We start from the raw sequence: 13,077 nt of genomic DNA, 5'->3' as shown, positions 1-13,077 counted from the left end.
TCCTTTTTTTTTTCTTTTCTTTCTTTCTTTTTTTTTTTTTTTTTTTTTGATTTAGGGTCTCCCTCTGTTTCCCAGGCTAGAGTGCAGTAGCACAGTCATGGCTCACTGCAGCTTGGACCTCCAGGGCTCAAGCGATCCTCCCACCTCAGCCTCCTGAGTAGATGGAACTACAGGCATGCACCATCATGCCCAGCTAAATTTTTTAATCTTTTGTAGAGATAGGGTCTCACCATGTTGCCCAGGTGGGTCTCAAACTCCTGGACTCAAGTTGTCCTTCCCTCTCGCATTTCCAAAGAGCTGGGGTTACGGGCATGAGTCACCATGCCCAGCTCACATTCCCTGTTTTTGATCAGTTCACGTGGGAATCCTACTTACAGGTAACTATTTTTCATTTTATGGTTTAATCTTTCCATTTTATTTTATTTTTTTTTTTTTTGAGACAGAGTCTCACTCTGTCACCCAGGCTGGAGTGCAGTGGTGCGATCTTGGCTCACTGCAACCTCTACTTCCTGGATTCGAGTGATTCTTCTGCCTCAGCCTCCCAAGTAGCTGGGACTACAGGTGTGTGCCACCATGCCCGGCTAATTTTTGTATTTTTAGTAGAGATGGGGTTTCACCGTGTTGGCCATGCTGGTCTCGAACCCCTGACCTCAGGTGATCCACCTGCCTTGGCCTCCCAAAGAGCTGGGATTACAGACGTGAGCCACCCCACCTGGCCATACTCCTTACATTTTAAAAAGTACAAGTAAATACATATGTACAACATATAGAGGCAGAGATCTTAATACCTTCTTCTTGAAATGAATGGCAGCACACAGTACATACCGTCTCATCCACCCTTCTTTCTTCATGTAACAGTATATCCTGGAGATCCTTCCACAGTTGAATATAGAAACATCCTGCTTTCCTTTTGCAGCTCATAGTACTGCATTGTGTGGAGATGCCAGAGTTGATGCAACCAGTTCTCTATTGATAGACATTTGGCTTATTTCCAGTTAAGTGGAGACAATCTTTTAAATCACAGGAACAACAAACTCAAACAGACAAATAGCTATGCAAACCACCTGAGTTTTAAAAAGATACTTTGTAATTTTCCCACTGCTTTCCAATTTACAGAAGAAGAAAAAGAAACGAAATGACCCCAGATTTCAGCCGACAGTCACATGATAAGAAAAATAAATTGCAGGACAGAACTAGGCTAAGAAAAGCACAATCAATGGTAAGTATTGTTTATAAAAGATTCGTCACCATAACATTAATGAAAATCTCCAGATCTCTAATCCTATTTGCAGAATCGAATTCGTTTATTTAATCAGAATCATGGAGTGGTGATTTAAATTTAGGTTTCTGACACTGACAGAGAAGCCATGACCTTGAAGATACACTTTATTTAATCTCTCTGAGCCTCTGTTTTCTTATCTGTTAAAAAAAGAAAAAGACTGGATGAACTGATGTGTATGAAATTGCTTTGAAAACTGTATGATATAAGGGTAGCATTTTTTTGTTGTTTGTTTAAGACAGTCTTGTTCTTGTCTTCCTGGCTGGAGTACAATGGCATGATTTCGACTCACTGCAACCTCCGCCTCCTGGGTTCAAGTGATTCTCCTGCCTCAGCCTCCCACGTAGCTGGGATTACAGGTGCCGCCACCATGCCCAGCAAATTTTTGTGTTTTTAATAGAGACGGGGTTTCTCCATGTTGGCCAGACTGGTCTCCAACTCTTGACCTCAGGTGATCCACCTGCCTCGGCCTCCCAAAGTGCTGGGATTACAAGCATGAGCCACCGCGCCTGGCCAAGGGGAGTATTTTTTTTATCAGTGGTTCTTTCTTCTGCTGAGTCCTTTGGGGCAGGGGGAGGTGCTATCAGAAATTGCTATCTCTAAGTGAAGGTTCTCCTGATCTAAGTGCATTTAGGCCAGGCATGGTGGCTCACGCCTGTAATCCCAGTACTTTGGGAGGCTGAGGCAGGAGGATCACTTGAAGTCAGGGATTCGAGCACAGCCTGGGCAACATGGTGGAACCCTGTCTCCATTAACAATACAAAAATTAGCTGGGCGTGGTGGCACATGCCTGTGGTGGGTGTGGGGGAGGCAGGAGGATGGTTTGAGCCTAGGAGGCAGAGATTATAGTCAGCCAAGATCGCACCACTGCACTGCAGGCTGGGCAACAGCGCGAGACTCTGTCTCAAAAAAAAAAAAAAAAAAAAAAAAGGAAAAATGCATTTAAAGTAACTTTGGAAAAAGTGAATTAAGAACTTTTCCTTTCCTAATTAAAAAACAGCGAACTGACTACCTAATAAAGCCAGTAATTGTGACTAGGGAGCATTATCATTGCCTAGCAGAGTTTCCCAAATCGTGGCTCTGAAGCCCTGTGGATCTCTTTTAGCACATTATGCAAGTCTTTGGCACGAAGTAGAAAGGAACAAGGGTGGAATTAAAAGTTCATATATAGTAGTAAGGATTTAGAAAAGAGATGAAGATACACACTCAAGGAAAATTAATATAAAATGGATGTCAGCTGGGAAAGGAATAAGTATGTACTCAGGAATAAATCACTTTTATAGCTCTGCTTTAAAGCTCTATTACTTTCTGTTTAAATGTATTTTCAAGTGTTATGTTGCAAAAAAAAAAAAAAAGAGAGAGAGAGATGAGCTTCTTTAAACAGGGCCATCTGAATTCTGTAGGGCCGGTTTTGTTGGACTGGATGAGGCTTATCATAGACATGTGTCCTGATGCCCAAGGGAACGGGGCAGCTTAGAGCAAAGCAGTAAAATTGTCAGTGAAGCCATTAATTGAGAAAAATAACTTTATGAGGCTTATCACATGGGCCATTATGTCATGCTTCTGCCTAGTTTCCAGCCCCTGATAGGCAAGGAGTGGAAGAGGAGTCCAAGGGGGAACGAGGAATTTGAAGGATAATAAAAGTTGATGGTGATACATGCTGAGAAATTATCAGCACAGTCAAACATTTCTCCTGCTTCGAAAACATAAAACCCAAAGCTAAGCCATCCCCATGGGCTTTTGACATTAACCATCTGTCAAACACTAGCAGCACTTGCTTATGTGAAAGCATTCATCATAAATTAAAAAGTTAGGCCGGGCATGGTGGCTCACGCCTGTAATCCCAGCACTTTGGGAGGCCGAGGCAGGCGGATCACGAGGTCAGGAGATCCAGACCATCCTGGCTGACAAGGTGAAACCCCGTCTTTACTAAAAATACAAAAAATTAGCCAGGCGAGGTGGCAGGCGCCTGTAGTCCCAGCTATGCGGGAGGCTGAGACAGGAGAATGGTGTGAACCCTGGGGGGCGGAGCCTGCAGTGAGCGGAGATCGCGCCACTGCACTCCAGCCTGGGCGACAGCGAGACTCCGTTTCAAAAAAAACAAAAAAAAAAATTAAAAAGTTAAAAAGTTGTGCTAATTAAGGCTGAAAGGGAAACCAGGGTACGTTAAGCAATGAGAGAAGAATTAGCTCTTCGTGAATGGGGCTCATGATTGTATCTGTCTATTCATGTGTTTTTTTGTAAATATACTAATTATAATCACTATTTATGTTTCGTAGTTTTGATAAAGAGCGTAAGGCATCATTAAATCCCCCAAAAAGTATGCTGCGATATTTTGACTCATGCCGGTGATGAGCTTGCCAAGGACAAGCTTGGCTGTTTGGGATATAAGGCTGGTGTGACTCAGTTCCTCTCTCCACAGGATGGTAGTTTGCCCTCATCGGCCTCCTAGGTGATGCAAGATGATTGTGAAAATGAAGAAATAGGCCGGGCACAGTGGCTCACGCCTGTAATCCCAGCACTTTGGGAGGCCGAGGTGGGCGGATCACGAGGTCAGGAGATCGAGACCATCCTGGCTAACGTGGTGAAACCCCATCTCTACTAAAAAAAATACAAAAAATTAGCTGGGCGAGGTAGCGGGCATCTGTATTCCAAGCTACTAGGGAGGCTGAGGCAGGAGAATGGTGTGAACCCGGGGCAGAGCCTGCAGTGAGCCGAGATCGCGCCACTGCACTCCAGCCAGGGTGACAGAGCAAGACTCTGTCTCAAAAAAAAAAAAAAAAATTAGCCGGGCATGTTGGCATGCACCTGTAGCACCAGCTACTCGGAAGGCTGAAGCAGGAGAATTGCTTGAACCCGGGAGGCAGAGGTTGCAGTGAGCCGAGATTGCGTCACTGCACTCCAGGCTGGGTGACAGAGTGAGACTCCGTCTCAAAAAAAAAAAAGAAGAAATATTGGATGTGAGGCAAGAGAAGAGGAAATGGATACTGAGGAAATCCAATCAGGGGAACAAAGGAAAGTGAGGGTAAAACTCTGGTAACTGCAGCCATACAGTGAATTTGTTATACTAGACACAGCCTAGGTGTGATTCCAGTGCAGTGATACATGAATGTTACCAGAAAGGGGTCTGGATCCAGACCCCCAGAGAGGGTTCTTAGATCTAGTGCAAGTTCATAAAGTGAAAGCAAGTTTATTAAGAAAGTAAAGAAATAAAAGAATGGCTACTCCATAGACAGAGCAGCCCCGAGGGCTGCTGGTTGCCGATTTTTGTGGTTATTTCTTGATTATATGCTAAATAAGGGGTGGATTATTCATGCCTCCCCCTTTTAGACCATGTAGGATGATTTTCTGACGTTGCCGTGGCATTTGTAAACTGTCATGGCGCTAATGGGAGTGTAGCAGTGAGGACGACCAGAGGTCATTCCTGTCTCCGTCTTGGTTTTGCTAGGTTTTGGCTGGTTTTTTATTGCAACCTGTTTTATCATTAAGGTCTTTATGACCTGTATCTCGTGCTGACCTCCTATCTCATCCTGTGACTTAGAATGCCTTAACCGTCTGGGAATGCAGCCCAGTAGGTTTCAGCCTCATTTTACCCAGCTCCTATTCAAGATGGAGTTGCTCTGGTTCAAACAGCTCTGACAGAAAGTTCCCCTATCATTTAGACAGGTTTATGGAGGAAGATTTCAGGAGGACCTAGAGAAGCCAGTGAGCAGGACAAACTTAGGGGAGCACCTTCTAAAGGCAAAGATGAAAGTGACATACCCCCAAACCCTGACCCCCAAATCTAGCAGGTTACCTGAGACCTGAACACTTGAAGATTCCTCACTCCTATTATCAGGAAAGAGGCTTTGTTAAATGGAAAGGGCAGGAAGAGAGAAGATAATGGGAGAATAAAAGAGGCCACATGGCCAGAGGGCAGTGGCTCATACCTGTCATCCCAGCACTTTGGGAGGCTGAGATCGGAGAATAATTGAGGCCAGGAGTTTGAGACTAGCCTGGGCAACACAGCAAAATCCCATCTCTACAATAAAACATTTTTTAATTAGCTGGGCATGGCAGGGGCATACACCTGTAGTTCCAGCTACTCTGGAGGCTGAGGTGAGAGGATCACTTGAGCCTGGGAGTTTGAAGCTGTCGTGAGCCATGATCTCACCACTGCACTCCAGCCTGGGTGACAAAGCGAGACCCTACCTAAAAAAAAAAAAAAAAAAAAAAGTACAAGTAATATTCCTTAGTCTATCTCTCTGGGGATGTGGCTGTCAGATCACTGACAACAGCCTCCCTTTTTGCCTGTCATTACTTAGAGCCTTCAGATGGGAGTGCTCTCTCCAAAAACAGAACCATACTTGGGGAAACGGTTTCACATCTTCCACATGTTGTGGTGAGCTTGTCCTGTTTCCTATTATTCTATGGGTTTGAGGTTTCAAAGCCTGCCCCTTGAAAGTGTACCTGATGTGCTCTTCTGCTTTTGATTCTAAAGCAGACCCCAAGTGCTGCCTTAGAACCACTTAGTCTAACCACATTTTGGGGTGAATGGTTGATGAAAGATGGGCTGGGCGAGGTAGCTCACACCTGTAATCCCAGCACTTTGGGAGGCTGAGGCAGGCGGATCACCTGAGGTCAGGAGTTTGAGACCAGCCTGGCCAACATGGTGAAACTCCATCTCTACTAAAAATACAAAAATTAGCCGAGTGTGGTGGCGGGCACCTGTAATCTTAGCTACTTGGGAGGCTGGGGCAAGAGAATCACTTGAACCCAGGAGGCAGAGGTTACAGTGACTTGAGATTGCATCATTGTGCCCCAGCCAGGGTGACAGAGCAAGACTCTGTCTCAAAAAAAAGAAAAAAGATTAGACCTGATTGCTAATCCTTTACAGTTTTGAAGGCTCCTTATGAAAATTATGTAAATGTCAAGACACTCCCATTACAATTAGTTATGAGAACAAGATTCCATATAAAACAAAGCAATTAAAAATATAAACTCCGGCCAGGCACAGTGGCTCACGCCTGTAATCCCAACACTTTGGGAGGCCGAGGAGGGCAGATCACGAAGTCAGGAGATGGAGACCAGCCTGGCCAACATGGTGAAACCCCGTCTCTACTAAAAATAGAAAAAATTAGGCATGGTGGTGCGTGCCTGTAATCCCAGCTACTTAGGAGGCTGAGGCAGGAGAATCGCTTTAACCCAGGAGGCAGAGGTTGCAGTGAGCCGAGATCGCACCACTGCACTCCAGCCTGGGCGACAGAGCAAGACTGTCTCAAAAAAAAAAAAAAAAAAAAATATATATATATATACACACACACACACACACACATATATATATATATACTGTGGAGTTTATATATATATTTACATATATATATAAACTCCACAGTAGTCAGACACCGTCTTCATTAAACTTCAAAGATTTTCAACCTTGTGTAAAGACATACAATATATGTATTTTTTTAATTTTTTTTTTTTTTTTTTTTGAGACGGAGTTTCGCTCTTGTTGCCCAGGCTGGAGTGCAATGGCACGATCTCGGCTCACTGCAGCCTCTGCCTCCCGGGTTCAAGCGATTCTCCTGCCTCAGCTTCCTGAGTAGCTGGGACTACGGGCACCTGCCACCACGCTCAGCTAATTTTTGTATTTTTAGTAGAGACGGGATTTCGCCATGTTGGCCAGTCTAGTCTCAAACTCCTGACCTCAGGTTATCCACCCACCTTGGCCTCCCAAAGTGCTAGGATTATAGGCATGAGCCACTGCGCCCAGCCCTATATTTTTAATTTTAACAGTAGATCCATGTAATTCTTAGGGAAGGAAGGAGCTGTCTTCTTGAGGGAGAGACTTTGCTAAACTCATAGGGAGGGAGGAGGCCTTGAGAGCAAGGATGTCAGCAGACTAGGACTTCAGAGGCAGGGAAAACCTGCTGGGCTAGAGATTAGAGGAAGAATTTGTTGTTTCTGCTCCTGGAAGGGAAGAGGAGGAGGAGAGGGAGTAGGGAGGAAAGAGGTAGGAGGAGGAGGGGGAGAGAAGCCAAGATTAGGTAGGGGAGAGAGGCGGGAACAGTGTTAGATACCACCTGTTCCAATTAAACCTATTTGCCGTTACTGGGATGTAAATACCTCCCTCCATCTCTGCAGTAAATTCTACTCCATTTACACATGGAAGTAAGATCTTAGAAGTCTAGAAAGCTAAGAAAGTGAACACTCCTTAGGACAATTCACAGAAAACAAGGAGATGGGCTTTGAACTGTTGAGGCTCTGGAATTGGGCTAAGAGGACCCTAGCTGACATCTTGTTTCTTTTCTTTGTTTTTTCCTTTATCAAGTATAAATACAAATACCTCTTGTCTAGCACTGAACTTTTACTTGGGAGTTAGATGTCCTCACTTTCTTTCTTTTTTTTTGGAGACAGAGTCTGGCTCTGTCCCCCAGGCTGGAGTGCAGTGGCACCATCTCGGCTCACTGCAAGTTCCGCCTCCCGGGTTCACGCCATTCTCCTGCCTCAGGCTCCCGAGTAGCTGGGACTACAGGCGCCCACCACCACGCCCTGCTAATTTTTTTGTATTTTTAATAGAGACAGGGTTTCACTATGTTGGCCAGGATGGTCTACGAACTCCTGACCTCGTGATCCGCCCACCTCGGCCTCCCAAAGTGCTAGGATTACAGGCTTGAGCCACCGCGCCCGGCCAGATGTCCTCACTTTCTAGTTCAGCCATGGATTTCAAAAAGCCTGCCGTTTCAGAGCATTCACTTAAATACAAGTAACAAAAGTCTTTAATTGCCTGCTTACCCTAATTGCCTTAGATTAGACCTTATCTTTTCCTGTGCTCTGCTAATTCCAGCCTCTGAAATTACCTTCTTCACCTCTTTCCAGGGATAACTTTACTCTTAGTGTCCTGATTTTAAAAAGTGCTTCTTCAGGCTTTCTCACCTTTTTTCCTTCACTCAAAAGAGGGGAAAAAAAAAAAAAGACACACACACACACACACACACACAGGAATATACTCTAAAGTGATTCTTGGATCATATTGTGGAATGAACAATGGTTTAAGAATCAGGAAACCCCAGTTCTAGTTTCAACTCTACCACTAATGAGTAGTCACTCAAATTCCCAGAGTCTTTGTTTCCTCATTTATAAAATGAGAGTTTGGTGGGTCCAGTGACTGGGTAATCCCAAGGACGCAGGAGGCCGAGGTGGAAGGATGGCTTGAGGCCAGGAGTTTGAGACCAGCCTGGGCAACATAGTGAGACCCTGTCTCTGCAAAAAAATAAAATAATTAGCCAGGTGTGGTGTCACATGCCTGTAGTCCCAGCCACTTGGAAGGCTGACGTAGGAGGATCACTTGAACCCAGGAGGTTAAGGGGGCAGTGAGCCATGATTGTGCCACTGCATTCCAGCCTGGGCGACAGAGCACTTAAATAAATAATAATAATAATAATAATAATAGTAATAAAATAAAATGAGAGTTTGCTATGGGGCCCCATGGGTTTCTAGGCGTTCACACCCCTTTCTCCCCGATGCCTGAAGAACACAGCTGTAATTAAAATGACTTTATGTAGAATACAAAAAAAAAAATCCATTACATTTGTGAATCCTAATTTTAAACCAACATAAACTAATTTATGTTTCCAATCTTTTTCTTTGAACTTTAGGAAGTATAATGAACCAAAACAGAAGAATTTATAAAACAGAGTTTCCGTAGAAGGTTCCTTGCAGGCAATATTTAATATACTTCTTATCAAATTCTGATGCACTCCTCAGGTGTTTGGGGTTTTTTTAATTTAATTTTTTTTTTTTTGAGACAGGGTCTCACTCTGTCACTCAGGCTGGAGTGCAGTGGCGTGAGCACAGCTCACTGCAGCCTCAACAACTCCCAGAGCTCAGGGGATCCTCCCACCTCAGCCTCCCAGGTAGCCGGGACCTGTGCACCACCAAGTCTGGCTAATTGTGTTTTTTGGGGGTATTTTTTGTAGAGACAGGGTCTCGCTATTTTGCCTGGGCTGGTCCCAAACTCCCGGCCTCAAGTGATCCTCCTGCCTCAGCTTCCCAAAGTGCTGGGATTACAGGCATGAGCCACTGTGCACGGCCGGGTGTTCATTTTATAACAATGTCTGTTTGGTTTGAATGTGCAGAACCAAAAATATCCATCGGAGGGATTTTTAACTATTTAATTCAAGCAATGAAATTCCTGGGAATTCCATTTGGAAGGAAGAATAACAAAGAATATGGGCTTTTCAGTCAGACAGACCTGGATTCTTGTACTAAACAGTATGACTTCAGATAAGTTACTTAACCTCTCTAAGCCTCAGTTTCTTCATCTGTAAAATGGAAATAATGACACCTACCTAAATCCCTGGTATACTATATTAAGCATGTAATACATGTTCGTGCTCTCATTCGATATTATGTTATTTTTCTATTTTCTTTTCTTTCTTTTTTTTTTTTTTTTTTGAGACAGGGTCTCACTCTATTGCCCAGGCTGGAGTGCAGTGGGGCCATCTCACTGCAACCTCTGTCTCCTGGGTTCAGATGATTCTCTTGCCTCAGCCTCCCAAGTAGCTTGGATTACAGGCACTTGCCACCACGCCCGGCTGATTTTTGTATTTTTAGTAGAGATGGGGTTTCACCATATTGGCCAGTCCGGTCTCAAACTCCTGACCTCAAGAAGTCCATTTGCCTCAGCCTCCCAAAGTGCTAGGATTACAGGCATAAGCCACCACACCTGGCCTATTTTGCTTTCTAAGAACACAGATTGGGATGCAGATAGCCTAGGTTCAATGCCCATTGTACCACTATTTTAGTGGTCTGGTGATTTTGGCCAAGTTGTATAACCTCTCTGAGCCTCTTTTTCCTCATGTGTAAAATGGAGTTAGTAACAAGACTAACTAACGTCACTGAATTGGGAGGAGGATGTAAAGCATTAGCACAGTACCTAGCTCAAAGCTAGTGGTGGTAATAGTAGTAGTAACAGCAGTAAAAATCATACTAAGCCATCACCTGACCCCACAAGGAAAGACGAGAGAAATCTGATGGTGAGCTGTGGCTGAGAGACAGGTGGAGGAGGGACCTGCCAGGCAGCCAGAAGGCATTGGCGGGAGGCCCTGGCCCATGGAACAGGAGTCTCCTTTTCGCTTTTTCCTTGAGCTTCCCCATTTCTCTTCTTCTTCCCCCTTTGTCTTTTCTATTCCTTATAGTCCGTTTCATTTCTTTTCTTTTATTTATTTATTTTTTTAGACAGAGTCTCACTCTGTTGCCCAGGCCGGAATGCAGTGATGCAATCTTGGCTCACTGCAGCCTCTGCCTCCCAGGTTCAAGTAATTCTCATGCCTCAGCCTCCCGAGTAGCTGGGATTACAGGTGTGTACCACCACGCCTGGCTAATTTTTGTATTTTTAGTAGGGACGGGGTTTCTCCATGTTGCCCAGGCTGGTCTCGAGCTCCTGGTCTCAAGCTATCTGCCTGCTTCAGTCTCCCAAAGTGCTGGGATTACAGATGTGAGCCACTGCACCTGGCCCTTACAGTCAGTTTCCACTGTGTAAGAAACAGTGGCATCAATAGCTGTGTGGAATATAAGCCATATATTTTCAGCTCCTGTATGGCCTCCGTATAGTCTTGTGCCTATGTGTGGACTCCTCATCATTGTGGTGTTTCTTGTTTTTTCTTTTTCTTTTTTTAGAGACAGAGTCTCACTCTGTTGCCCATTCTGGAATGGAGCAGTGCAATCAGAGCTCACTGAAGCCTTGACCTCCTGGGCTCAAGTGATCTTCCTGCCTTAGCCTCCCACTTGAGTAGCTAGGACTACAGATGCACACCACCACACCTGGTTAATTTTTCAATTTTTTATAGAGACAGGGTCTCACTATGTTGCCCAGGCTGTTCTTGAACTCCTGGCCTCAAGCAGTCCTCCCACCTTGGCCTCCCCGAGCACTGGGATGACAGGTGTGGGTCACAGTGCCTAGCCAGTGTTTTGTTTCTTACTCCATGCTCCTAGACTGAAGAATGCATGTGTGTTGAACTCAGTGCCATGGATTATGTGCTATGTGCACTCCACAGCCTAAGAACTACAATCTTGGTTGTTGTTAATTTTTGATACCTAAAAGATGAAAAAGCCTTCCCGGGAAGAATCCTGGGGGCAAAATCAACTCTCAGGTGAGCCCGCTACTTGGAGTCTTTGCATTTCTCCTTTGCCTGGAAGAGAGCCGAGTTTACTTGTTCTGTCTTGTTGCCTCTTGTTTCATCAGGCTATCCATAATAAATTACTATGGCATTTCCAATGGAAATGATTCTACCTGCTCTTGTTCACTTAGCATTTAGACCAATGCCAAATGGCTAATTGTTTTTATTTTAACACAAAATATTTGACACAAATTAACTTCTATTCAGGACCTAGCAGAAGAGAACTGTGTTTGTGATTTATATAGTATTATTAGTTATATACGTATTTTTTTTTTTTTTTTTTTTTTCTTTTTGAGACGGAGTCTCGCTCTGTCGCCCAGGCTGGAGTGCAGTGGCGCAATCTCGGCTCACTGCAAGCTCCGCCTCCCGGGTTCACGCCATTCTCCTGCCTCAGCCTCTCCGAGTAGCTGGGACTACAGGCGCCCGCCACCACGCCCGGCTAATTTTTTTTGTATTTTTAGTAGAGACGGGGTTTCACCGTGGTCTCGATCTCCTGACCTCGTGATCCGCCCGCCTCGGCCTCCCAAAGTGCTGGGATTACAAGCGTGAGCCACCGCGCCCAGCCATACATATTTGTTATAACATGTTTTAGTCACTGTTGCCATTGGGGTTTAATATATATGTATGTAGGCTGGATGCAGTGGCTCATGCCTGTAATCCCAGCACTTTGGGAGGCTGAGGCAGGGGGATCACTTGAGTCCAGGAGTTTGAGATGAGCCTGGGCAACATAATGAGACCCCACCAATCTCTCCATAAATGGAAGTTAGCTAGGTATGGTGGTGCACACCTGCGGTCCCAGCTACTGGGGAGGCTCAGGTGGGAGGATTGCTTGAGCCTGAGAGGTCGAGGCTGCAGTGAGCTATGATTGCACTACTGCACTTCAGCCTGGGTGACAGTGAGATCCTGTCTTAAAAATACATATATAACATAAAATGAGATATATGTATGTAGCGTGTGTGTGTATGTGTGTTTCGTAATATGGTATTTCACCACAAACTACACTGGAAGCCAATTTTCTAAGACACAGGTGTTTTGAAATATGAGTTCACAATGATTACTAACAACCAACCACTGAGACCTTATGGCCTTTGAATGTTTGTACCACATCCCTACCTATTTCACCTACTTGGAAGGCTGAAAGATGTAGTCACATAGTCTTGGATTTGAATTTCAAAACCCTGGCTCGAGTTGCTTAGCCTTCCTCTGCAGCTAAAAATATTACCCCAAGGTTACTTAAAAGATAAACACAAAGCCAGGCCTGTGGATTCTTTAAAACTGCGTTGGTTATTTCTTTCTAACACCTTGCCTCTATTTCCATCAGAAACATAAGCGGGGAGTAAAAGGGAATGTTTTGCTCATAGGCGTTGACCAAAGCAAGGGCCCTCTGGAAGGTGTCCAGACAGGACTGAGCTTTCTGGGCTCCTGAGCAGACAGGAGACAGCAGGGGTCCTTCTCCAGAATTCCTAGATGGAAAGTCCTTGAAGCAACTCCATCCTGAGGATTAAGCATCCTATAACCGGATGCAGCTGGGCCTATAAGCCCAGCTATTAAGCATCCTATAACCGGATGCACCTTCTTCTTCTTAGAAGAAGGCCCCCCAGGGAGGACCTCCTCAGCCATCTCCTCTGCACTCTGAGC

The 13,077-nt window shown here is 44.8% G+C and overlaps 1 protein-coding gene across 6 annotated transcripts in view; it reads left to right on the top strand.

Moving 5' to 3' along the window:
- Positions 1-13,077, top strand: part of FBXO16 (F-box protein 16) — a 64,459-nt gene that overhangs the window by 43,120 nt on the left and 8,262 nt on the right. For all 6 annotated transcript variants that reach the window (XM_063610883.1, XM_055295838.2, XM_055295832.2 and 3 more), the window contains one exon: positions 1,117-1,219. In XM_063610883.1, the coding sequence (XP_063466953.1) occupies positions 1,117-1,219 (103 nt within the window). The remainder of the gene's footprint in view (positions 1-1,116; positions 1,220-13,077) is intronic.

The sequence above is a fragment of the Symphalangus syndactylus genome, chromosome 10, assembly GCF_028878055.3.
Source record: "Symphalangus syndactylus isolate Jambi chromosome 10, NHGRI_mSymSyn1-v2.1_pri, whole genome shotgun sequence".
NCBI lineage: Eukaryota > Metazoa > Chordata > Mammalia > Primates > Hylobatidae > Symphalangus > Symphalangus syndactylus.
The sequence above is the reverse complement of the archived record's forward strand: the minus strand, read 5'-3'. Positions and strand labels throughout refer to the sequence as shown.